The sequence below is a fragment of the Thalassophryne amazonica genome, chromosome 18 (genome assembly GCF_902500255.1).
Source record: "Thalassophryne amazonica chromosome 18, fThaAma1.1, whole genome shotgun sequence".
NCBI lineage: Eukaryota > Metazoa > Chordata > Actinopteri > Batrachoidiformes > Batrachoididae > Thalassophryne > Thalassophryne amazonica.
Window position 1 is genome coordinate 74,521,219 of NC_047120.1, and position 27,929 is coordinate 74,549,147.

General features: G+C 42.2%; 1 protein-coding gene across 1 annotated transcript in view; it reads right to left on the reverse strand.

The window, feature by feature from the left end:
- si:dkey-191m6.4 (rho GTPase-activating protein 22) overlaps positions 1 to 27,929 on the reverse strand; it is a 177,503-nt gene that overhangs the window by 32,429 nt on the left and 117,145 nt on the right. The window contains exon 4 of the mRNA XM_034193578.1: positions 1,518 to 1,646. Within this exon, the coding sequence (XP_034049469.1) occupies positions 1,518 to 1,646 (129 nt within the window). The remainder of the gene's footprint in view (positions 1 to 1,517; positions 1,647 to 27,929) is intronic.

Genomic DNA, 27,929 nt, shown 5'->3' on the forward strand with positions numbered 1-27,929 from the left:
CATACCTGCCCAGTCGTTCTCAATGTGTCTTGCACAATAACACTACCTCTAGCCTTAGTGACATGAAATTCAGGGTTCCACAAGTATCTGTCCTAGGCCCCTTGCTTTTCTCTCTTTATATAGCACCCCTCTGTCATATTCTGCAGAGTTTTGGGATTACCTTTCATTGCTATGCTGATGACACTCAATTGTACATGCCAATAACTGCTGGTAATCTCATTCATATAAAATCCCTAGAGATTACTTTGATTCAGTGAGAAGCTGGGTGTCTAGTAATTTCCTGCTTTTGAACTCTAATAAGACTGAAATGATGATTCTTGGTCCAGCGAGACATTGGCATCGATTTGACCTTCTACCACTTAGTTTAGGTTTGTGTGTTATACACAATACGGACAAAGTGAGGAACCTTGGGGTATTTTTTGATCCTACATTGTCCTTTGACCTCCACATTCAAGACATCATGATGACTGCTTACTACCATCTGCAAAATATAGTGAAGATCCGTCCTGTCCTGTCTATGGCTGATGCTGAGACCCTGATACATGCATGTGTTTCTTCTAGATTGGATTATTGCAATGTTTTATTTTCTGGGTTGCCACAGTCCAGAATCAGGGATCTTCAATTCGTCCAAAATGCTGCTGCCAGACACTTGACACGAAGCAGAAGGTTTGACCACATTACTCAGTGGAGTTTCTTCACTGGCTTCCTGTCTCTGCGAGATCAGATTTTAAGGTTCTGCTACTGGTCTATAAAATTGTTCACGGACTGGCACTACTTGGTGGATCTACTTAAGCCCCACGCACCGGCCCAGGCTCTGCGCTCACAGAATGCAGGATTGCTCTGTGTCCCTAGTCTGTGGGAAACAGAGCCTTTTCTTATCATGCCCCAGCCCAGTGGAATGATCTTCCTGTGCTAGTGAGGCAGTCAGACTCTGTGGAGACTTTTAAGTCACGTCTGAAGACGCGTTTTCTATTTTATATGATTAATATATTGTTTACCATGCTTTTATTCATTTATTCATTTTTTTAAACCTTTTAAAGTTTTTATCATGCATTTAACCTTTTGTTCATGTTCTTTGATTTATTTTTATCAAATTTGTTTTGGTTTTTATTGTTGAGTTGTTTTATGTGAAGCGCCTTGAGACGATGCTGTCGTGATTTGGTGCTCTATAAGTTTAATAAATTGAATTGAATTGAGTGAGTAAAACGTCACACACTGTCAAGAAATGTTGGTTTCTCAGAATGCAAAAGATGGATAACCACACTTTTTCCAGGTTAGGCTCAAAATGTCTCATTCACTCGGGCTCTTTGGTGAGAGGCAAAGATCAGTGACCAGGACCAGGCATGAGTGAGAACAAAATAGTAATGATAATTTAAAAAAAAAAAAAAAACACTTTACAAGTATTGCAACAATAAATATTCAAAAATTATAAACTTATTTATAGGTGTGTTTCAATGCTCTGATGCTGATTCTTGTGTGTTAAGTGACATTTTTTTTACATTTGAGGTTGGCTATACCTCCTCCAAAGGGCGCCCAGATGACACGCCGTATGGCCTTGACCCATTCATCCATATCTGTCTGGGAGTTGGCCATGAGCACAATGGACTCATGGCTGATGGGTGCCCGGTCTTTCTCACCTGTCCCACCTATGGAGACATGAAAAAGAGGTGACTGTTGAAGACAGGGCAGATAATAGTTTTTTTTACAACAGCACAGCATCATACTGTTAATAGAGCCATGAGTCACATATTTTATATTTCTGGAACAAAATATGAATGTATCAGTTTTTTGTTTTCCATCAGGGTGTGACACATGAGCTGAAAAGATGTCATCACTAAATGGCACTACTGCTCTGTCCTCCAGTGATAATATCAGTCCAACTCGCTTTTGTATTTAACACTATTTTAAACCAGGGGGTAAGGGAGAGTGCCCCCCCACAAACACACACACACATACACATACCCCATCCCCCTTAGTGGACCAAAAATAAAAAATAAAATCCCTGCTGAATGCTGTTTCTGAACCCTTTATGCAACAACAAGCGACTCGGCTAGATACCAGATCACAATTCAGCAAGGTGTTTCAAAGGTTCACTTCTTTAGCCACAGACATTTCAAATGTTCTGTTACTTGTCATCATAACATCATACCATCACGTTCAAGATTGTACAATACAAGTTCAAATTATCAAACAAACAAACATGTTATAAAGTATCTTTTCTCTGTGGTGTATTTTGTGGTAAAAAAGGGTTTCCAACTTTGGGACTTTGGCTGGAGTGAGACTCAGACTGCGAATATTTTTGGCAACCCAAACTCTAATTTAAAACAAACCATACCCATTTACGAATAAAAATAATATCCTTCCTTTTCCCGAAATATTTCAGCAAGTTCATCTACAGACATGTGAGAGACAAATAAAGAAAAATGCTTAAAACGCCTGGGAGTGAAGAGGGCCCTGGTTGGGGGGTGTCAAAGCCCCCAGACGCTGAAGGGGTTTAGCCATGCTAATGTTCCCCAGAACCATTTTCTGCAGTGAATTTGCAAGGAGAGATGGGGAGGATGGAGGCAGCAGATTATCAAAATCTTTACAAGCTGGATAAAATCTATCTTCATATGTCAGCAAGTCCTGTGCTGTGTGAGAGTGTTCTCCAAAACTGGAGCAAAGACAAATAGACTCAAGTCTAACACCGCTGAAATAATCTTGTTTTTAAGTTAAATAAATAAATAAACTTTGAAGCCCCCAAATCACCTTCATTTTGTACAACTATGGTCATAACAGTGCCCAGTTGCACAACCATTTCACAATTTATATCTCTATTACAGGCAGTATTTAGACAGTATTTATCACCAGCCACCCTCCTAAGGAATCCCATTTCAGCCGCTTGTAACTGTGATCTAGTTCTTTCAGTCATGACCCAACCCTCATGACCATAGGTGAGAGTAGGAACGAAGATTGACCAGTAGACCGAGAGCTTCACCTTTTGGCTCAGCTCCCTTTTTGTCACAGCAGTAAGGTTGAGCGAATGCAACACCGCCCCTGCTGCACTGATTCTCTGGCCAATCTCACGTTAATCTCACTGCCGAGCACCCGAACACAGCTTTTGCTTTGTAAGTACAGAGATTGGATTGTCCTGAGAAGCAGTGGCACAATTCCACTAATCTGCCAACCATTAATTATCGAAGCTAACTTTTTTGTTAGTGGGAAGGAAAATCTCCCTTTTAACAGGAAGAAACCTCCAGCAGAACCAGGCTCAGGGAGGGGCAGTCTTCTGCTGGGACTGGTTGGGGCTGAGGGAGAGAACCAGGAAAAAGACATGCTGTGGAGGGGAGCAGAGATCAATCACTAATGATTAAATGCAGAGTGGTGCATACAGAGCAAAAAGAGAAAGACACACTCAGTGCATCATGGGAACCCCCCAGCAGTCTAAGTCTCACCTGATCCATCCCTAACTATAAGCTTTAGCAAAAAGGAAAGTTTTAAGCCTAATCTTAAAAGTAGAGAGGGTGTCTGTCTCCCTGATCCGAATTGGGAGCTGGTTCCACAGGAGAGGAGCCTGAAAGCTGAAGGCTCTGCCTCCCATTCTACTCTTACAAACCCTAGGAACTACAAGTAAGCCTGCAGTCTGAGAGCGAAGCGCTCTATTGGGGTGATATGGTACTATGAGGTCACTAAGTTAAGAAGGGACCTGATTATTCAATTCCAGTGGTGCTGGTCAGGACAAGTCCACCATCTTGGTTATGGAATCATTGGTTGAGAGGCCCATAAATAGAAAAATTCTATACAGGAACCAGTCAAAACAAAGTGAACTAAAATTGATGGACTGTCTGGGAGAGACCTAAAAGACAAAAGGAATTCATTTTGAAAGAAATGGTTAAAGGGACATAAATCCAACAAAAAAATCGGGGTGGAGGGATAGTTGGAAGTGCGAACTGGTCTTTCCTTTCTTGTCTTAACCCAACCCCTTCCCCTCTTTTGTACCTAACCTCAGCCCTGCTCCTGATCCTAAACTTAACCCTAGTCCTTATCCTAACCCCTGACCTTAAGCCTATCCCCTATCTTAACCCCTAACCCTAATTCCTAACCCTAACCCCTAACCCTAATCCTTCCCCTCTACTGTAACTAACCTTAACTGTAATCCTGACCCTAACCTTAACCCTAACTCAACCCTAACCCTAATCTTAATCTCAACCCTAACCCTGACCCCTAATCCAAACCCCTAATCCTAAACCCAAACCTTACCTCCCAATCCTAACCCTAACCCTAATCCTGACCCCTATCCTTGACCTTCCCCCCCCTTACCTCAGTTTAATAATTTCTTTAAAATGCAAAGATAAATATAATTTGGCTTAAAAATTATTCTAAAAAACTCATTGTAAAAGTCAAAAGTTACACAAGGTAGAATAAAAAAGGAAGCATGCTTTACTTACCTTGAAGGACACCTCTGACAAAAATAAAAAGAAAAAATGCTTTACTTACCATGAAGGACAGCTCGGACAAAAAGAAAAAGAAAAAAAGCTTTACTTACCTTGAAGGATGGCTCTAGCAAAAATAAAACATTTTGAAAAAGCTGTTTTAAGGTTAAAAAAGGAATAACCACACATGAAACACAGAATTTGGAAAGCACTTTAATAACATAAAGTTGAGTTTTATTTTTTGAGATGTGAGAATGAGTGGTAAACTCCACCCCTCCTAGCTTTGCTATAAAAGGAACAGTCATACCAGCCGTGTTTCAGTTCAGAGAACTCAGAGACAGAGCTCAGTTCATTTTGACCTTAGAAAATTAAGGGACAAGTTTCCAACATTTTATTTTATTACACAAAGGTTTTGATTTTCAGCCTCCTGCCTGAGGAAGGCTGTTTTTACAGTTGAAACGTCACGGGCGCAGGTTGGTGAAGAGCTTCAGTCTTGGAAAGGCTGACGGTTAGACCAAACAGGCATGCAGCCTGGGAGAAGCTCTCAGTTAGGGTTTGTAGGTCTGATTCTGTATGCGCCATCAAAGCGCAGTCATCCGCAAAGAGGGCTTCTTGGATCAGCCTGGCAGTAGTCTTCGTGCTGGCCACCAGTCTTTGTAAATTCAAGAGGGATCCATCCAACCTGTACCTTAGATACACCCCATTATTGAGATCACAGAGGGCATGGTTCAAAATGCAGGAGAAGAAGAGGTTAAACAGCACTGGGGCAAGGATACAGCCCTGCTTTACCCCGTTAGATATTGCAAATGGGGCTGAGGTACCGCCTCTGGTTAAAACAGAGCTGACCATGCCATCATGAAAGAGGCAGATGATGCGGATCATCTTGTTTGGGCAGCCGAGCTTCTCCAGGATTAGCCAAAGGGCTTCTCTGTTGAAAGTGTCGAATGCTTTAGTAAGGTCAATGCAGACCATGTACAGGTCAAGGTGCTGCTCGGTGCATTTCTCCTGTATTTGTCTTATCGAGAAGATCATGTCCATGGTACTTCGGTTAGGCCTAAAACCACATTGCGTTTCAGGAAGTGTCTCTTCAGATATGGTGGTAATTAGACGATTTAAAATAACCCGGGCAAGTATCTTACCGGTGACTGACAGGAGCGAGATTCCACGATGTATGTGTGTGTGTATATATATATATATATATACATACATACACACACTCAACAAAAATATAAACGCAACACTTTTGGTTTTGCTCCCATTTTGTATGAGATGAACTCAAAGATCTAAAACTTTTTCCACACACACAATATCACCATTTCCCTCAAATATTGTTCACAAACCAGTCTAAATCTGTGATAGTGAGCACTTCTCCATTGCTGAGATAATCCATCCCACCTCACAGGTGTGCCATATCAAGATGCTGATTAGACACCATGATTAGTGCACAGGTGTGCCTTAGACTGCCCACAATAAAAGGCCACTCTGAAAGGTGCAGTTTTATCACACAGCACAATGCCACAGATGTCGCAAGATTTGAGGGAGCGTGCAATTGGCATGCTGACAGCAGGAATGTCAACCAGAGCTGTTGCTCGTGTATTGAATGTTCATTTCTCTACCATAAGCCGTCTCCAAAGGCGTTTCAGAGAATTTGGCAGTACATCCAACCAGCCTCACAACCGCAGACCACGTGTAACCACACCAGCCCAGGACCTCCACATCCAGCATGTTCACTGCCAAGATCGTCTGAGACCAGCCACTCGGACAGCTGCTGAAACAATCGGTTTGCATAACCAAAGAATTTCTGCACAAACTGTCAGAAACCGTCTCAGGGAAGCTCATCTGCATGCTCGTCGTCCTCATCGGGGTCTCGACCTGACTCCAGTTCTTCGTCGTAACCGACTTCAGTGGGCAAATGCTCACATTCGCTGGTGTTTGGCACATTGGAGAGGTGTTCTCTTCACGGATGAATCCCGGTTCACACTGTCCAGGGCAGATGACAGACAGCGTGTGTGGCATTGTGTGGGTGAGCGGTTTTCTGATGTCAATGTTGTGGATCGAGTGGTCCATGGTGGCGGTGGGGTTATGGTATGGGCAGGCGTCTGTTATGGATGAAGAACACAGGTGCATTTTATTGATGGCATTTTGAATGCACAGAGATACCGTGACAAGATCCTGAGGCCCATTGTTGTGCCATACATCCAAGAACATCACCTCATGTTGCAAGGATCTGTACACAATTCTTGGAAGCTGAAAATGTCCCAGTTCTTGCATGGCCGGCTTACTCACCGGACATGTCACCCATTGAGCATGTTTGGGATGCTCTGGACCGGCGTATACGACAGTGTGTACCAGTTCCTGCCAATATCCAGCAACTTCGCACAGCCATTGAAGAGGAGTGGACCAACATTCCACAGGCCACAATTGACAACCTGATCAACTCCATGCGAAGGAGATGTGTTGCACTGCATAAGGCAACTGGTGGTCACACACAGATACTGACTGGTATCCCCCCCAATAAAACAAAACTGCACCTTTCAGAGTGGCCTTTTATTGTGGGCAGTCTAAGGCACACCTGTGCACTAATCATGGTGTCTAATCAGCATCTTGATATGGCACACCTGTGAGTTGGGATGGATTATCTCAGCAAAGGAGAAGTGCTCACTATCACAGATTTAGACTGGTTTGTGAACAATATTTGAGGGAAATGGTGATATTGTGTTTGTGGAAAAAGTTTTAGATCTTTGAGTTCATCTCATACAAAATGGGAGCAAAACCAAAAGTGTTGTGTTTATATTTTTGTTGAATGTATATATATACATGTTTATGTATATATATATATATATATATATATATATATATATATATATATATATATATATATTTATATTTGTATATGTATATATATGTATATGTGTGTATTTTGACCGTTGGGGTTTTTCTGTAATTGTTGTATGACTCTTGCCTTACAATATAAAGCGCCTTGGGGACTTGGCGCTATATAAATAAATAAATAAATTTGATTTGATATTCCATTTGTTAGCTTACAAGCTATAGTTACGTTGTGCTAGATGAATTGTTTTCGGTTTAGATTGAGTCAGATTTATTTTCAGTCAGTTTTAGATTGTTTCAGGTAGGTTTTCCTGGAGCTGCACTCACTTTGGTTTTGATTAGGTTGGCTTTGTGTTTTTGTTGTTGTTGTTTTACAACACAGATATTGTTTATTCAAGTATGGCAGTGGTAGGTCCATGACCTATACGGGATCTAGGCACTCCCGCCATCACGAGCCTCCCAGCTGACTGGTTTATAGCAGTGGGTAGATGAGACTCATTAGCCCTGTTAAGGCGGTCCACCTAGGGGAAGGAAAACCCTGATGTTAAACCCCCAGCCTGGGTTACTGCCCCCGTGCCTCCGAGGAAGGTTCTTTAGCCAGAGGCTAGGAGACGGTCACTCTGATGTAAACCTACAGCCTGGTGGTTGCCACAGCCGTCTCAGCTTGTCTGTGCCACTGTGGAGTGCCACCTTGCCTAAAGAGTGGAATTGGTGTGCGCGAGCTGATCCCCACTTTAAGCAACGAGCGCAGGCAGGAAGGAAAGCCCTGCAGCGATGGGAAGAGGCGAAAACAGCAGGTGCATGATGGCACTGGGAGCTGCAGTCTCGATCCTGCATGCAGGCGGCTCAGGAGCTATTGTCGTTTGATTGCTGACCCGAGACAACAGCATCATCCGGCAGGGCCCTGGGTGACCAAGCAGCCCTGTTTAGGGATAGCCCTGCTTACTCCACATGGAGACAGACCTAGAAAAGGTGGTCTAAACATGGTTTGTCTCACTAGACCCGGTTGGCTCACCGCTGCCAACGGGCATCACTACACGCGGTGCGAAAAGAAAAACAAAGAACCTGAAAATTGCGTGCTGGAATGTACACACAATGATGGACTCAGACAATAGCGATCGTCCTTGAAGACGCTCAGCCTTAGTTGCCAAAGAGCTAGCAAGGCTTGACATAGACATTGCTGCACTCAGCGAGGTGCGCTTTGCAGACCAAGGGTCACTCACCGAGGAAGGCACAGGCTACACACTGTTCTGGTCAGGGAAGGCTAAAGAAGATCGTCGACTCTCAGGGGTCGGGTTCATGATTAAGAGCGCCATAGCACATAGGTTACACAGTTTGCCAGTTGGACATTCTGACCGACTCATGTCACTCCGGCTCCCCATCAACAACAAGGATTTTGCCACTATTGTTAGTGTGTATGCCCCAACCATGCAGGCCGACATCGGAGTTAAGGAGGCTTTCTATAGCGATCTGCACAACCTTCTACAGTGCGTCGACACCCAGGACAAGCTCCTCATCATGGGAGATTTCAACGCCAGAGTGGGCTGCGACTCTGATGTATGGAAGGACGTGCTAGGGAAACATGGCATAGGCAACTGTAACGACAATGGCCGCCTGCTGCTGGAGTTCTGCTCTGCACATGACTTGACGATCACCAACAGCCTGTTCCAACAGAAAGAGAGATTCAAAGCAACCTGGAGACACCCACGCTCCAAACACTGGCACCTTCTGGACTACGTTCTGACGCGACAGCGTGATAGAAGAGACGTACTACATACCAGGGTGATGCCTAGCGTGGATTGCTATACGGATCATCGCTTGGTCCATTCCAAGATTGCTTTCACTTTCAAGCCCCCTCCTAAGAAGAAAGGCCCACAGTTTAAGAAGCTACAAGTCCACAAACTGCAAGACATAGACACAAAAATGGAGTTCCAGGCCAAACTAGAGGAGAGACTGGGTGGAGAAGAAGGCCTGCCTGACGACCCTGAACAACAGTGGATGAGATTAAAGACCATCCTTCAGGAGATGGCAGCAGAAGTAGTGGGCTTCTCAGCCAGGAAAAATAAAGACTGGTTTGATGAGTCTGATGCACAGATCCAGGAACTACTAGAAAAGAAACGTGCATGCCACAAGACTCTTTTAGCTAAACCTGATGACCACTCTGCCAAGACAGCTTACAGAAATGCCTGCTCCACACTGCAAAGCAAGCTCAGCATACTGCAGAACGACTGGTGGCTAGCTTTTGCGGAGAAGACACAACAACATGCCGATGCCGGAGACATGCGCTCCTTTTATGAAGCCCTTAAGACCATCCCTGGGCCAGCACATCAAGTGCAAGCACCCCTGCGCTCCTCAGATGGCTCCACCCTTCTGACGGACAAGGAAACCATTATGCAGCGTTGGTCAGAACACTTTGAAAACCTCTTCAGTGACAAGCGCACTGTGCAAGAGTCATCAATCGAGAAGATTCCCCAGGTGGAGGTGAAATGGGAACTTGATGACCCCCCAACACTTGAAGAGATCCGAAAGGCCACCACGCAGCTGAATCCAGGGAAGTCTCCTGGCATAGATGGCATCCCAGCAGAGGTGTACCAAAATGGAGGTGAGGCAGTCCTCGACAAGCTTCAGATTCTCTTCTCCAGTTGCTGGGAAAAGGAAATGGTTCCACATGACCTTCGGGATGCGGTCATTGTCTCCCTGTACAAGAACAAGGGCGACAGGTCCGACTGTTCTAATTACCGGGGCATCACTCTCCTCTCAATAGCAGGTAAGATTTTGGCTCGAGTGCTGCTCAACAGGCTTACCCCTACAATAGCGCATGAAAATACTCCCGAGAGTCAGTGCGGACTTCGGGCCAACAGGGGAACCAACGACATGATCTTTGTCCTGAGACAGATCCAGGAGAAGTGCAGAGAACAGAACATGGCCCTTTATGCAGCCTTCATAGACCTAACCAAGGCTTTTGACACGGTCAGTCGTGAGGGTTTGTGGAAGATTCTTGCACGCCTTGGCTGCCCTCCAAAGCTCCTCACCATCATCTGCCAGCTGCATGAAGGCCAGATGGGACAAGTGAAGTACAACGGGACTCTGTCCAGCAGCTTCCCCATCTCAAATGGTGTCAAACAAGGTTGCATCCTGGCGCCCACTCTGTTCTCCATCTTCTTCAGCATGATGCTTCGTGAGGCCAAAGAAGACTTGACAGACGGCATCTATATCCGCTTCAGAACCGACGGAAGTCTGTTTAACTTGCAGCGCCTTCTGTCCCACACTAAGATCACAGAACAGCTAATCATGGAGCTGCTCTTCACAGATGACTGGCGCCCTTGTCGCCCATACTGAGCAAGCCTTGCAGCACATTGTCAACTGTTTTGCTGAAGCAGCAAGAGCCTTCGGCCTCACCATCAGCCTGAGAAAGACAGAAGTGCTATATCAACCGGTCCCCCATACAGCGTATACCCCACCCCAAATCAACATCAAGGGTACCAGCCTGAATGCAGTAGAGCACTTCACGTATCTCGGTAGTGTTATCTCAAATGACGCATCTGTTGCCAAGGACCTAGACAGTCGCCTTGCCAAGGCCAGCAGTTCTTTTGGTCGACTCTCAAAGAAAGTCTGGCAGAATCATACACTGCACCTTTCCACAAAAGTGCAGGTCTACAGAGACATTATGGTCCCTACCCTCCTGTATAGACCTGGGTTCTGCATCGCCAGCAGATCAGATTACTGGAACGCTTTCATCAGCGTTGTCTCCGAAACATCTTCGGAATCAAGTGGCAGGACTACGTCTCAAATGAGGACATCCTTACCAGAGCGAAATTGCCCAGCATGGAGTCTATTATACTCAAACAACAGCTTTGTTGGGCAGGTTACGTAGCCAGGATGGATGATACACGCATGCCGAAATTAATTCTCTTTGGCGAGCTCAAGGAAGGGAGATGAAACCAAGGGGCCCCCAAAAAGCGCTATAAGGACCAGCTGAAGAAACAGCTCTCCCTTGCAGGCATTCAGCATCAGTCATGGCAGCATCTAGCTACAGATAGACTCAGCTGGCGTTCCAGCATCAAATCCGCCAGCCTGAAGTTTGAGGCAGAAAGAAGTGAGGCCTCACGCTAGAAGAGTCAAAGACAGAAAGAGCGGGCAGCAGCACAAGCCCAGCCTACTCAAGTGTTCATTTGCCCCAAGTGTAACAGGTCTTGTGCATCCCGCATCGGACTTTTCAACCACCAGAGGGCTTGTAGAAAAAAAAAAAAAAAAAAAAAAAACCAACAACAAAAAAAAAGGCCTTCCCACTATCCTTGCAAGCGAGGAAACTGCCAACAACACACACACACACACACACACACACACACACACACACACACACACACACACACACACACACACACACACACATATATATATATATATATATATATGTTTGTGTAGAGGATATATTTTGAGGTAATTTTTGGACATTTCCACTTGATAGATTTTATTGTCATTACAACAAGTGCATCAAAATTATCTTCACACCCAATCACCTCAGACAAAAATACAGCAATTCATTCACAATTATTACTAGTTGAATGTAATTGTTTATGTGATTGTTTATGTATGCTAAACTTTAACACCGTCACCTGAATAGAGGCAATGTGAGTGTGGGGTGGCCACAGCAGTATCTCGTGTAGCTGTAAGCTCAGGGGGAAATGAAAAGCTGCAGCAGCTGAGCCACGCTGCCTCCCGGAGGGGGAAAGGAGTGGCGGTGCGGACGCCAGGGTAGTGGGGGGTGGACAGAAACACAAGGGGGGGGCGTGCGTCCATGTGTGAAGGTGGCTCATATCAGTCTCTGTCCGTGTATGCTGGAGTTGCCAAGACAACAGGAGGCTGTGGGGGAGGGAAGAAAGATAAGAGGGGAGCCGTATACTTCAAGATCAATTAGATCCTTCTGCAGGAAATACAAACGGGCATTTTGACCTTCGGTAGCTGATAAGCTGCTATGTTTGGGGTTGGGTAGAGAAACACACAGAAATTCCAAGGCTCCTCTGACCGCCTGAAACCAGCTCCCTCATCAAGAAGGCCCAGCAGAGGATGTACTTCCTGCGGCAGCTGAAGAAGGCCAAGCTGCCTGTCCAGCTGATGGTGCAGTTCTACACGGCCATCATCGAGTCCATCCTTTGCTCCTCCATCACGGTGTGGTACGCCGGGGCCACAGCCAGGGACAGACACAGACTGCAGCGCATTGTGGCCTCTGCTGAGAAGGTGATCAGCTGTAGCCTTCCATCTCTCCACGACCTGCACGTCTCCAGGACTCTGGGCCGAGCAGGTCGGATCACAGCTGACCCTTCTCACCCTGCACACGGTCTATTCAAACCACTCCCCTCGGGCAGGAGGCTACGGTCCATCCGGACCAGAACCTCCCGCCATAAGAACAGTTTCTTCCCCTCTGCCGTTAGACTCATAACAGTCACCTTAAGCTTAACTCTGTCACTTTATCATTTTATCACGGGTCACTTTAGACAATGTACTTTGGTTTTTAATTGCACTCCTCCCACTGCACTGTTTTTTTCTGTTTCTCTGTTTTTCTGTTGCACACAGCCTTTCTTATTTCATATTTCTTTTTTTTTATCTTATATTTTATCTTATTTTGACAGACACATATGTTATATTTTATCCTAGCATTTTATCTTGTTCTTAATGTTGCACCATTGTACCGAAGCAAATTCCTAGTCTGTGAATCCTGTTCACTGGCAATGGCAATAAACTTCTTCTGATTCTGATTCTATTGGCGCACAGGACAGGAGGATCGCCAAAACGAATACAACTCCCATCTCTGGATGAAGCTGCACCTTAAACAGAGAGAAGAAACAGAATCAGGCACCAGAAAGACAAAAAAATACTGTATAATTTGCCAGCATTAAACAACAAGAAAAACAGAGAAATACTAAGGATGATCGTCGGCCACTAGCCCTAAACTTCACTAAAAGACCCAGAATTTAGGTAAAGTTGAGGCTACGGCCCGCTCCGTTTACTAATAAATGAATTAAAAGAGTAAAAAGCATAAAACAAAACTATACCAGTATGCTAGCCATATGAAAGGGAAAATAAGTGCTTCTTAAGTCTGGACTTGAAAGTCTCCACAGAATCTGACTGTTTTATTGACGGAGGGAGATCATTCCACAGAACAGGGGCATGATAAGAGAAAGCTCTGTGACCCGCAGACTTTTTATTCACCTTAGGGACACAAAGTAGTCCTGCACCCTGAGAACGTAAAGCCCGGGCTGGTACGTAAGGTTTAATTAGTAAAGGGATGCCAAAATGGGTGTAATGTGGTCGAACTTTCTGCTTCCTGTCAAAAGTCTGGCTGCAGCATTTTGAACCAATTGGAGACCCCTAATGCTAGACTGCGGTAAACCAGAAAATAGAACATTGCAGTAGTCCAATCTAGAAGAGATGAATGCATGGATCAGGTTCTCAGCATCAGCCATAGACAGGATGGGACGAATCTTCGCTATATTTTGCAGGTGGAAGAAAGCAGTCCTAGTAATATTTCTAATGTGGAGGCCAAAGGACAACGAAGGATCAAAAATTACCCCAAGGTTCCTCACTTTGTCAGTGTGATGTATAACACACGAGCCGAGGCTGAGCATTAACTGGTCAAATTGATGCCGATGTCTCACTGGACCAAGAACGATCATTTCAATCTTATCAGAGTTTAAAAGCAGGAAGTTTCTAGACATCCAACTTCTCACTGCTGCAAGGCAATCTTCTAAGGATTTTATGTGAACAAGATTACCAGCAGTTATTGGCATGTATAACTGAGTATCATCTGCATAGCAGTGAAAGGTAATCCCAAAATGCCGCAATATGTGCCCAAGGGGTGCTATATAAAGGGAGAAAAGCAGGGGGCCTGTGGAACCCCAAATTTCATGTCACTAAGGATAGAGGTAGTGTTACTGTACAAAACACAGTTAGAATGACTGGTCAGGTATGACGTCAGCCATGCAAGGGCACTCCCAGTAATCCCAAAATGATTTTCCAGCCTATCAAGTAGAATATGATGATCCACTGTATCAAATGCAGCACTGAGATCTAACAGCAACAGAACCGTAGTGGTGTCCAAATCCATTATAAGCAGAAAATCATTCACCACTTTAGTGAGAGTTGTCTCTGTGGAATGATATTTTCCAAAAGCAGACGGGACATGTTTAACCTAATGTCTTCTATTTTCTTTTCACATAATCCAAAAAATCTTGTGCTGTAATAGGAGAGCGAACGACAGATGGTTGTCCATGCATAAGTGTTGCCACCATGTCGAACAAGAACTTTGAGTTATGCTTGTTTTTGATGATCAAATCAGAGTAATAGGTCCGCTTTGTAGCGAATAATGCATGCTTATAGTCTAAGATAGCATCACGCCACGCAAGGTGAAATACTTCTAATTTTGAACGACACCATTTCCGTTCTAGACCTCTTGCTTTATGCTTGAGGTCACGCAGATAATCATTGAACCAAGGTGACTGTGATTTGGGGGAGCCCGGTTTTAACACAGGTGTTGCAATCATGTCGAGTGTAGTACTGAGCACTGAGTTTAAACTATCCACAAGTCTGTCTACTGACTGGGTATTTGTCAAATGTGAAGCTAAGACATCAGGCAGTCTAGCTTCGAGTTCAGTCTTAGTTGAGGAGTTGATGCATCGCCATAATGATATATAAGGTTGTTGTTCCACTAAACACGGAAGCGAAACTGTAAACGTAATAAGTGAGTGATCAGAGACCACCGATGTATGATGTCAATATTCGTGACAGCAATACCATGTATGAGAACCAGATCCAGAGTATTTCCACTAATGTGCGTCGAATTCCGAATGCATTGCCGAAATCCTAATGAAATCCTAATGTATCCTAATGATTTGCAAAGGGGATCAGAAGGCTTATTTATATGAATGTTAAAGTCACCAATGATCAGAATGTTATCTACACTAGTTGACAAGTTAGAGATGAATGCACCAAATTCATCTAAGAATTCAGAATATGGGCCAGGAGGCCTATATACAGTGACAAATTAATATGACTGATTTTTATTCTTCTGACCTTGGCAATGTGTAATATCCAGAGCAGAGCGGAGAATCAGATGCTCAAACGAGTGATATTTGTAACCCCCAACAGCTAATAAACTAAACCTAGATTTATAAATAAGAGCAACACCCCCACCTTGCTTCACATCACGAGGGACGTGACTAAATGTATATGCTGGTGGGCAGGCCTCATCTAAGGGGAGGACAGCTGTAGGTTTAAGCCAGGTTTCATATAGCCCAATCATATCTAAATGATGATCAATTAGATCATTGATCAACAATGATTTTGAGGACAGTGATCTTATGTTAATGAGACCCAGTCTAAGGACCTCAGTGGGGTTGACAGTTGAACTGTTTGGGTTTAGGGGTGTTTCCAGAGTAGCAAATATAAGATGCCTAGAAGAAGGTTTAGGTTTGAGACATTCCACGCGCGTTGTAGGTAGCAGACACGAAATATTTGCTATTGCTGGAACAACCACTGGGCCATCCTCAATTTCAACATCATCCAATATAGTAATGGGTATTAAGTTTGGAAGCATATCCCTCTATGATTTTTATGGACACGACTACGGAAGCAGGCCACAGTCTCAATTTGCTGAAATTCCCTCCCTGGCAAATAAACTGCACTATCACCATAGTGGATTTTCTGCACTAAATTCCCCACTAAGATAATGGATTCCACACCCACAATTGTCATAAGCCTTGCAGGGTCTCTAATCACCTGCTCCGTGGCCTGCTGTAGATTCCTAATGTTACCCTCCCTGTAGAGCTCTATCTATGTTCGCAGACAAGATGACGGCGCCTTCCCCTGTAGGGCGGAGGCCGTCCGGCATCAGCAAGCCATGGCGGCCCCAGAACGAAGGCCAGTTATCAATAAAGCTAAAGCCTTGCTGTTTACAAAACTGCGCCAGACACCTATTTAACGATATCAGCCTGCTAAACGCCTCATCAGTACCCCGGGAGGGGAGGGGACCAGAGACTATTAATTGATGCCGACATCTTTCTGGCAAGGTCACAAGTCCTCTCTATGTCCATTTTTGTGACCTCTGAGTGCTTCATCCTGATATCATTGGTGCCAACGTGAATAACTATGTGACTATATCTCATGTCATGTTCCTTTGTCTGTCTTCCCTTCTGCAGCGTCAGCACCCTAAGATGAGATGTGATGTCGGGAGATCTGGCCCCAGGAATACATTTAACATCAGCCGGCGTCTGTAACCTGACTTTGCGGGTGATAGAATCCCCTATCACTAAAGTCCGGTGTTTCGGCCTGCAGACAAGAGTGGAAGTCACTTGTGAGCTCAGAGAATTCACATCAGGCAAATCCAAGAGGGAGAACCAATTCACAGTTCGCACTGGAGAGTGTGATCGGGGTGCCACAACCAGGCACCAAGCCCTACGGGGTTTCCTCCGCCTAGCCACAGTCCGAAAGCCATCCTCCACAGCCATAGATCCTTCAAACTTGCTGGACATGACGAGGGCTCCGCCCTGAACATCTCCATATATTAACTTCCAACCCAAGTCATAGCACCCCAGTGGTAACAGGAAATGACCTATTTATACTTTTAACAGATACTGATGTCACAGAGTTAACCCCATCAACTTCATTCCACATCTAAAACATGCAGAAGAAGTTGGTGAATGTACATGATGATCACCATGAAGCTACGAGTAATGGCGTCCGTGTGGCGGCGTGCCGAATATCGATCCTTCGCCATGAAAATACGTTCTTCCTTTTGATGGCTTTAATTTTGTTATATCATCATGAAAATTAATACACAGGTCAAGCATGACATCCTCCTACATGTGATAGGGACACCGCCCATGGGTGGGGCAAATGCCTCTATAGCACCCCCTTGAAACATACAAAAACCCCTGCCATAAGGATTTTTGGAGTAGGGAGATGAAAATTGGTACATATGCATAGACGTACAAAAGTCTCTTGCACCGTTGGTCTACTCCAAACAGGAAGTCAGCCATTTTGAATTTTCGTGTCATTTTAGCGCAATTTCCACACGTGTTTGAACAAACCTTTCCTAGGGATTTTGTTCAATGCACTTCAAATTTCTTTCAGCTCATCCAGAGACTATACTGATCAAAAACAACTTTCCTGATCACAATTTTCGAAATTTTGCCCCCAAAATTGGCAAGAATATAGTTCATGGCCCTGCCCATAAGCTATTCCCTGGGATAAGAGATATACCTTGACTTTCAGGGTTTATCTTGAGGTGAAACATGACCCAAAGTAGGTCAAATTTCAGATCTGAGTAAAAAGCGTCATTTCTCCTGACATCATGAATTAAGAGTAAAAAGCATAAAATAAGACTATACCAGTATGCTAGCCATACGAAAGGGAAAATAAGTGCGTCTTAAGTCTGGACTTGAAAGTCTCCACAGAATCTGATGGTTTTATTGACGCAGGGAGATCATTCCACAGAACAGGGGCACAATAAGAGAAAGCTCTGTGGCCTGCAGAAACTTCTTATTCACCCTAGGGACACAAAGTAGTCCTGTACCCTGTGAATGCAAAGCCCGGGCCGGTACGTAAGGTTTAATTAGGTCAGCTTGGTAGGGAGGTGCCATTATATATATATATGTATGTATGTATATTGAGCTGTCTTATATATCCGTCTTTTATGTATATAATACGTTTCACTGTAGTATATAGCTATATATCTATTTTGTATACATTACTGCATGAGTTTTATGGATGTGTATATTGTTTTATCTATGACAACATCCTGTGACGTAACTAGCCACACCCTATTTAAGATGGCTTTTCATTCATAGAACGAATTTGCCTGATGATAGCCATTGGTGGAAACGTTGCTTGATTAAATTCACATTTGTGTTGCAAGCGAGGCAGTGTATGAGAGTCTTTTTGTTTTCTAATAATTGACACTGGAAATTTAGTATCAATCAAAATTGTTAAAATAAAAAAATATATATATTTTGAGATTATTATTGTAGTACCTTTCCTATGCAAATCAACCTAAGTGTAACAAAACTGCATTTCTAAACGTTTTAATGAGACAAGGTTGCACGAAAATCAGAAAAGTTTGGATAAAAGGCAGATTAAGAAAACATGATAATATTTTAAAAAATGAATTAATTAATACACAGAAGTGATTTCTCAGTTGACCTAAGTAACCGAACGGGTAACAAAAGCTTATATACACACCTAACCCTTTTGACCTCAGCAAATTTTACCGGCTATACTAAAATACGAAATGGAGCGAAATGGCGTTCTGATCATGAAATGGGGGTAAAATGAAATAGAGCAGACTGACCCAGTGTCTGACTTTTCATCTCTTGAACACCACATGTTGCACCTGCCCCAAATACATGTACTGAGAGCATCTCACAAAAACAAATGCCAAACAATAAATAAGTGATTATTTGGAGTCAGTCTGGGTCACTCTGCTCCATTTTGTTACATTTTACCCCCATTTTGTGATTTTTCTCTTTTCGGCCCCCATTTCGTTCCATTTTGTATTTTATTATGGCTCAAATTTTACCCCACACAACAAAAGCAAAATGAGAGCAGAAGAGTAAGCAAAACACAAACATTTGAAGATAAATTTCTTTAAATTTCTTATCATCATCATAACAAAAATAATTAATAGTGCACATTTCGCTTTGTACAGAATTGCAATAGATTTTGACATTTTGGATTTAACACAATTTAGGTGTGTTTTCCAACTTAAATTACAGTGTTGCCAGTTACTTTGAAAAAATAATCCAATTACTGATTATTCCTTGAAAAAGTAACTTAGTTACTTTACTGATTACTCAATTGTAAAAGTAACTAAGTTAGATTACTACAAGTAGTTACTTTTTTAGTTACTTTCCCCAGCTGCCGACAACAACCCTCTGCCACCTCAACATGACAATGATACCTGTTTTGCCAAAACTCACTTTATAATCACCCTTTCTTGACTTCAAAGAAAATAAATACTTGTTTTATGAAAAGTAAAATAAAGACCTCTTTCTTGACCTCATATTTAACTGTTGACAGCACTGTAACAGCAAAACTTGCAAATTCTAACCTACATTGTTTATAAATGTAACTGTTAAATTCTTTAACATTTTTGTAACATTTAAATTCTCTCTAAACATTTTACTTGTCGAAATTATTATTATTATTATTATTATTATTATTATTATTATTATTATTATAAGTAGTATTAGTTGTAGTAAAAAAAGGTTTCAAAACTGGACCTTTAATCTAGGGGTGTTGTGGGGGGGGCACATCCTTGCCCCACACCCCCATTCCATCTGGATTCGCCCCTGCTTTGGCGTTTGAGCACAAAGAATGGATAACATTTATTTATGCAGAAAACATGACCAGATTTACAGGTAAGAAAATTTTATTGCGTTTTCACATCATGTGGTCCTCAGAAAGAGAGTTTAGGTGCATTTGAGTGGAAAATAGTGTTAATTGTTGGCGTCACGGCAGATCAGCTGTTTTTAACGAGCAGATACGGATCAGATCAGCTCAGAATTCTAAATAAAGGAGGAAAAAAGCATAAAAATGTCTTTGTAAAGCTCAGTGCAGGTGTGCTGTTGTCACCGCGCTTTAAGAGGTGAGGACAAGCTGCTGCAGAAAACCGTGGATGAAAAGCTCACAGCTCACTTAAAGTGGGCAGTTCAGTCGAACCCTGACCTCCTGCCCACGGACCAAGTTTAATGCTGCTATCGACCTACAATGCAAAAATAATAGTAACGCACAGTGATGTGGAGAAGTAACTTTAATCTGATTACTGATTTGGAAAGATTAACGCGTTAGATTACTTGTTACTAAAAAAATGGTTAGATTAGAGTAATGCGTTACCGGCACCACTGTTAAATTATCATCAATAATAACTCCAAGAAATTTAGTATTGTTTACAATTTCAATTTCTGCGTCATGTACTGTTATGCAAGCTTCTACTTGAATTTCCAAATACAATACACTTTGTTTTACAAAAAAAAACAAAAAAACAACAAAAAAAAAAACAACCTTATAAGATACTCCTCCAGCTGCTTGTGGCTGGCCAAGATCCTCTTCCCCAGGGTGCGGTGGGACATCAACGTTTTGCTGGGATTCAATGTCTTGACAAAGCACATGCAACGGTAGCATGTTGCAGACAAACAAGTCCACAGTCTTTGTGTCCACCAAAGACTGATGGATGATGCCAGTACCAGCAGCTGATTGAGCAAATGCTCCCCGAATGGTAGGCTGGGACAGTTGGCATTTTTTCTTTGTGGGTGGCTGAGCCTGAGTCGAAGGTGATCGGCTGCTGCTCCTGCTACTACTAGCAGAAGAAGATCGCCTGTGTTTCTCACATGAAGAGCTGTTTGATCCTTTCTTCGACTTGGATGCCATGGCCTGGGTGGTTCCTCTTAACATAAGACTTTAAATTGAACAGGCTCGTGGTGTATCCCTCGATTGTTGTTTCCTTCTGCTGACACAAAACATACTGGAAAAAAAGGACATTGGCATTGGTTTTGTCCACTGATTGGAAGGCAAAGGTGAGGCCATGGGTTCTCCTTGTGGCAGGCCTAGCCCTCAGCCTGAGCAGTGTCCGCTACATCCATACCCGCTGCAGGCTCCTCCTCAACATCCTCAGGCCGTGGAACAAAAACGACATCTTCACTCATTGTAAAAAAAAAAAAAAGTAGACAGCGCAAACTACCAATAAACACATAAGATAACATTCGCTCGCTCATCACCGTCCAACACTGTTAGATATATTTGTGTGTTCAATTGTGTTTTTCTTTATTTGTTTTCTGTAATTATACAGGTATTAAAGTAGTTCATTTACTTAGGATTGTAGTCTTAGTTTTCACTCTTATTCTTACTTTTCTTTGTTCTCTGTTGGTATGTGCAGGTAGAACCGGAGTTAACCAGTTTCTACCATTTAGGACAAAGACAGTTAAGTTACAATTATAAATCATATGTCTCCCGTTATTGCGTGGGTCTCAGGCAGGGGGTTGAACCTCTCTCAAATGCTCACGGTGGCCAACGAGAAGGATTTTGCAAAATAAGGTCAGCTATGTCATGCATATGTAATTCTGTGTAAAAACTGTTTGTTTCCATGTAACACCTACGAGGGGTAATTACAGGGTAATAACCAGCAAAAGTGCTAATCAATATCCTATGGACCAGAAACAATCAACTAAGTTCTCCAACCCAATTCTGAATGGCCAAGTCCCGTTTCTCCAATGTACAATTCGTCTCCCACACAGGACAGGTTGAAAAAAACAAAAATCACTCTTCTCTGTACCGTTTTTCTTAACGAAAATATATTTTAACGTCTTTAGACTTCTATTTTCCTTCCCTCTTTCTCTCTCCCTCCTCTAGCAGGGAAGACTCTAGAACAATCTGATTGGTTGCTGCAAGTTACACGGGTCACGCAGCAATGTGCTTTTCAAAATAAAAGCCTAAAGACATTTTAAAGCAAAATAACCATGAAATTACATTTTTTTAAGCTTTTAACACACTCCTGATTAAAGTAATATATTACAGACGTTTTTTTTAATGAATAATCATATTGACATATTTATTATCTTTTTTTTTAATCCAATGTATTTATTGATGTTTTATTAACATGCTTTTACTTTAAAGTTGACATTGCTAACCTGGGTTACACCCTCCCCTCTTACCTCTATGCAAGTCCCTTTGCATAATGCATAGTTTAAATTACTTTCACTTCATGTAGTTCAATAGAACCTGTGACTGCTTCACTCAGGCTTTGGAAAAGGGACTGAACAATGGTTATGAGAGGGTTACCCAGCTGAGGGTAGGTTAACTGTTTGGGCATCCTTCTTTCTCTAAGAGATCTTCTGATATCTTGCTCTATGTCGGGATAGTCTGTTTCTTCATCATTGTCCGTATCATTTTCTTTGTTTACTTCATTTTCCATTGTCTCCTTTTCATTTGTTTCATTATTTGTATTTTCTCCATTTGTTCCTTCCTTTTCAGGTGCAGGTAAGTTTTCCTTTTGAGGTGGGTATTCGACTTCAGGTAAAGTTTCAAATTCTTGTTCATTTCCTCCTTCAATTTCTCTGTCAGTTTCAGTTTTCTCACCACAATCAGGTGTTTTGTCATTTTTGGGTGTTTTGTCATTTTCAGGTGTTTTTTTTTTTTTTTCATTTCAAAAAATGAGGTGGGCTTCATAGATAATTGGCAAAGCTTCTGGGGAAAACCTGATCTTGTTAGGAGAGACGGCATCCATCCCACTTTGGCTGGAGCAGCTCTCATTTCTAGAAATCTGGCCAATTTTATTAAACCCTCCAAACCGTGACTATCCAGGGTTGGGACCAGGAAGCAGAGTTGTAGTCTTACACACCTCTCTGCAGCTTCTCTCCCCCTGCCATCCCCTCATTACCCCATCCCCGTAAAGACGGTGCTTGCTCCCAGACCACCAACAACCAGTAAAAATCTATTTAAGCATAAAAATTCAAAAAGAAAAAATATAGCACCTTCAACTGCACCACAGACTAAACCAGTTAAATGTGGTTTATTAAACATTAGGTCTCTCTCTTCTAAGTCCCTGTTAGTAAATGATACAATAATTGATCAACATATTGATTTATTCTGCCTTACAGAAACCTGGTTACAGCAGGATGAATATGTTAGTTTAAATGAGTCAACACCCCCGAGTCACACTAACTGTCAGAATGCTCTTAGCACGGGCCGAGGAGGAGGATTAGCAGCAATCTTCCACTCCAGCTTATTAATTAATCAAAAACCCAGACAGAGCTTTAATTCATTTGAAAGCTTGACTCTTAGTCTTGTCCATCCAAATTGGAAGTCCCAAAAAACAGTTTTATTTGTTGTTATCTATCGTCCACCTGGTCGTTACTGTGAGTTTCTCTGTGAATTTTCAGACCTTTTGTCTGACTTAGTGCTTAGCTCAGATAAGATAATTATAGTGGGCAATTTTAACATCCACATAGATGCTGAGAATGACACCCTCAACACTGCATTTAATCTATTATTAGACTCAATCGGCTTCGCTCAAAATGTAAATGAGTCCCCCCACCACTTTAACCATACTTTTAGATCTTGTTCTGACTTATGGTATGGAAATTGAAGACTTAACAGTATTCCCTGAAAACCCCCTTCTGTCTGATCATTTCTTAATAACATTTACATTTACTTTAATGGACTACCCTGCAGTGGGGAATAAGTTTCATTACAGTAGAAGTGTTTCGCAAAGCTCTGTAACTAGGTTTAAGGATATGATTCCTTCTTTGTTAAGTTCTCCAATGCCATATATCAACACAGTGCTGAGTAGCTACCTAAACTCTGTGAGTGAGATAGATTATCTCATCAATAGTTTTACATCCTCATTGAGCACAACTTTGGATGCTGTAGCTCCTCTGAAAAAGAGAGCCTTAAATCAGAAGTGCCTGACTCCGTGGTATAACTCACAAACTCGCAGCTTAAAGCAGATAACCCGTAAGTTGGAGAGGAAATGGCGTCTCACTAATTTAGAAGATCTTCACTTAGCCTGGAAAAAGAGTCTGTTGCTCTATAAAAAAAACCCTCGGTAAAGCTAGGACATCTTATTACTCATCACTAATTGAAGAAAATAAGATCAACCCCAGGTTTCTTTTCAGCACTGGAGCCAGGCTGACAAAGAGTCAGAGCTCTATTGAGCTGAGTATTCCTTTAACTTTAACTAGTAATGACTTCATGACTTTCTTTGCAAATAAAATTTTAACTATTAGAGAAAAAATTATTCATAACCATCCCAAAGACATATCTTTATGTTCGGCTGCTTTCAGTAATGCTGGTATTTGGTTAGACTCTTTCTCTCGGATTGTTCTGTCTGAGTTATTTTCATTAGTCACTTCCTCCAAACCATCAACATGTCTATTAGACCCCATTCCTACCAGGCTGCTCAAGGAAGCCCTACCATTAATTAATGCTTTGATCTTAAATATTATCAATCTATCTTTATTAGTTGGCTATGTACCACAGGCTTTTAAGGTGGCAGTAATTAAACCATTACTTAAAAAGCCATCACTTGACCCAGCTATCTTAGCTAATTATAGGCCAATCTCCAACCTTCCTTTTCTCTCAAAAATTCTTGAAAGGGTAGTTGTAAAACAGCTAACTGATCATCTGCAGACGAATGGTCTATTTGAAGAGTTTCAGTCAGGTTTTAGAATTCATCATAGTACAGAAACAGCATTAGTGAAGGTTACAAATTATCTTCTTATGGCCTCAAACAGTGGACTCATCTCTGTGCTTGTCCTGTTAGACCTCAGTGCTGCTTTTGATACTGTTGACCATAAAATTTTATTACAGAGATTAGAGCATGCCATAGGTATTAAAGGCACTGCGCTGCGGTGGTTTGAATCATATTGATCTAATAGATTACAATTTGTTCATGTAAATGGGGAGTCTTCTTCACAGACTAAGGTTAATTATGGCGTTCCACAAGGTTCTGTGCTAGGACCAATTTTATTCACTTTATACATGCTTCCCTTAGGCAGTATTATTAGAAAGCATTGCTTAAATTTTCATTGTTACGCAGATGATACCCAGCTTTATCTATCCATGAAGCCAGAGGACACACACCAATTAGTTAAACTGCAGGAATGTCTTACAGAAATAAAGACATGGATGACCTCTAATTTCCTGCTTTTCATTTTCAATTTCCTGCTTTTTTCCTGCTTCAGATAAAACTGAAGTTATTGTACTTATTGTTATTCAGGGGGCCAATTCTGAAAAGTGCTTCCGTTAAGACTTTTGCAGACATGTCAGGGTACAAGATGACAACCTATTTTTTGAGTCAGAAGGGACACACAGGTGAAATTCTAGAGTGGTTGTCAGGCTGAAAAAATGTTTTTGTGACTTTTAGGAGCTATTTTAGGGGAAACAATTGTTATTTTGTGTAACACGACATAACTACAGAAAATGGTGATTATCTCAGGAACCGCAAGGGCCACAGACAAAAACTTGGTATAAAATGAAAGCTGACACTTCTGGGATGTCAGTAGAAGTGTCAGCATGTACATAGCTATTACACTCTAGGAGAAAATGGAGTTTGAACATGTAAAAATCCATCTCCGCCTAAAGTGTACCACTTTATAAAGTTAATATCAGCTTGAAAACACAAGATACAAACTAAAAACCTCTACAAATCAGTACCCCCATCTAGGGGAAAGAGGTGTGCCAAGTGTAAGGCATGTATTGTGAAATGGGACAACACTGCATAGGTTTTTAACATTTAATGACTAGGCAGAAATCTATAATTCTAATTAAGCCGATACCATTTGGTCCTATTTGACTTAATTCATATACCTGACTGTAACTCAATATGCAACAACTGTATCAAAGCTATATATATATATATATATATATATATATATATATATATATATATATATATATATATATATATATATATATATATATATATATATATATGTGTGTGTGTGTGTGTGTGTGTGTGTGTGTGTGTGTGTGTGCGCCTATATAGGCCTATATGCAATAGAAAACATTAAGTCAATGTATTCATGTTTTGACCAAAAACATTGTTTAATAAAAAATAAACACACTTTACAAACTTAAAGGAACTTGGACTTATTTAGGTCTTCTGAACTTTCATTAGCAGCATGGTAATGTCCATCAAAGCCTGCTGGTAGAATTAGATTGGTTTGTTGTACTCCGAATAATGTAGAAATTGTATGTTGCCATCAGAAGACACCTACGAGCCATGTCCACATTTTCAGTCAGAGTCCTGAACAGGGATTTAACAGAAGAGTTTGCAGTTTAATTTTGTTAAAAGATGCATCACATGAACAGAAAAAATATTATTTTGAACATAATATGATAAACATATGATATTGTGATGTGGTTACCTGAGTATTCTTGCACCAAGCTGCTGAAGCACAACCACATGCCCCACAGCAAAACATCCCACCTCTTCGACATCGGCACTGCCTAGTGCTGCACTGCGTTCCACTCTCCTTGCATCCACAGGTCGTCAGCTCCAAAGATCTTGCCTGTAATGGTTCTTTGGTTAAAAGCTTGGGTACCAGCACACCATCCTTCATATGCCAACCACAACTAGTTGGTGAGGGAAGCTGTGGATGAGACACTAGTGATTGTTTCCAAATCTTTGTTTGATAGTGTGCCCTCATCAGGTGCAGAGACAAGGCATCCTTTGTTGGAGGTAAAGTATCCACATTGGCTTTCACCTTCCGAAACAGGGCACATCGAACCACATGGATTGATTCACTGCTTGATTTTGGGTCATACAATTTGCATACAAATTGTTCTGCCATGCGTAGAGTGTCTGGACTTGGCATTTCTTCCTCACCAAAGTTTTGAAGAAGATGAGGATACTGCTGGAACACTTTCCATGCAGTCCTTTTTCCAATACCAGTGAACTGGCTAGTTGTATCACATCCGGTGATGGCATGAAATGCCAATAAACCATTACTGATATTATGTGGTAATTTGATGTCATGCACTTTGATGAAGTGAGATTTCTTGGCTGTTCCTGCCTTCATCCAAACCTCAGGACTCAAATGTTGTGCAAAGACAAGCAGCAACACCAGAACATTTGTGTCTCTGCACTGAATGATGAGCTGCTGAAACGCCTTGACTGTTGCATCAACTGCATGTAACAGAATGCGTGTATCCACTTCCTCATGAACAGCCTGCAGTTGGGAAACATCAAAGTCAGCTGTAGATGCCACTTTTTCAGGGTCAGGAAATCCCCCACTGATCACAATTTCCCAACTATACTGATGAATTTGCCTTTCGAGCTCCTCTGACAGGAAATGGGTCAGGCTGGCTTTGTTTTCGTCCAGGTCAATAAAGGTATTCCAGTCAGCGGGTACCTTCACATCCCTTCTGACAAAGGTCCGAATCTTTCGTTGTGTTGTGCTGCGTTTTGCTCTAGTGCCATTCTTTATTGAGTTTTGCATCCAGCCTGATCTATCCATGAAGCCAGAGGACACACACCAATTAGCTAAACTGCAGGATTGTCTTACAGACATAAAGACATGGATCAATCAATCAATCAACTTTTTTCTTGTATAGCGCCAAATCACAACAAACAGTTGCCCCAAGGCGCTCCACATTGCAAGGCAAGGCCATACAATAATTATGAAAAACCCCAACGGTCAAAACGACCCCCTATGAGCAAGCACTTGGCGACAGTGGGAAGGAAAAACTCCCTTTTAACAGGAAGAAACCTCCAGCAGAACCAGGCTCAGGGAGGGACAGTCTTCTGCTGAGACTGGTTGGGGCTGAGGGAAAGAACCAGGAAAAAGAGATCGATCACTAATGATTAAATGCAGAGTGATGCATACGGAGCAAAAAGAGAAAGAAACAGTGCATCATGGGAACCCCCCCACAGTCTACGTCTAAAGCAACATAACCAAGGGATGGTCCAGGGTCACCCGATCCAGCCCTAACTATAAGCCTTAGCGAAAAGGAATGTTTTAAGCCTAATCTTAAAAGTAGAGAGGGTATCTGTCTCCCTGATCTGAATTGGGAGCTGGTTCCACAGGAGAGGAGCCTGAAAGCTGAAGGCTCTGCCTCCCATTCTACTCTTACAAACCCTAGGAACTACAAGTAAGCCCGCAGTCTGAGAGCGAAGCACTCTAATGGGGTAATATG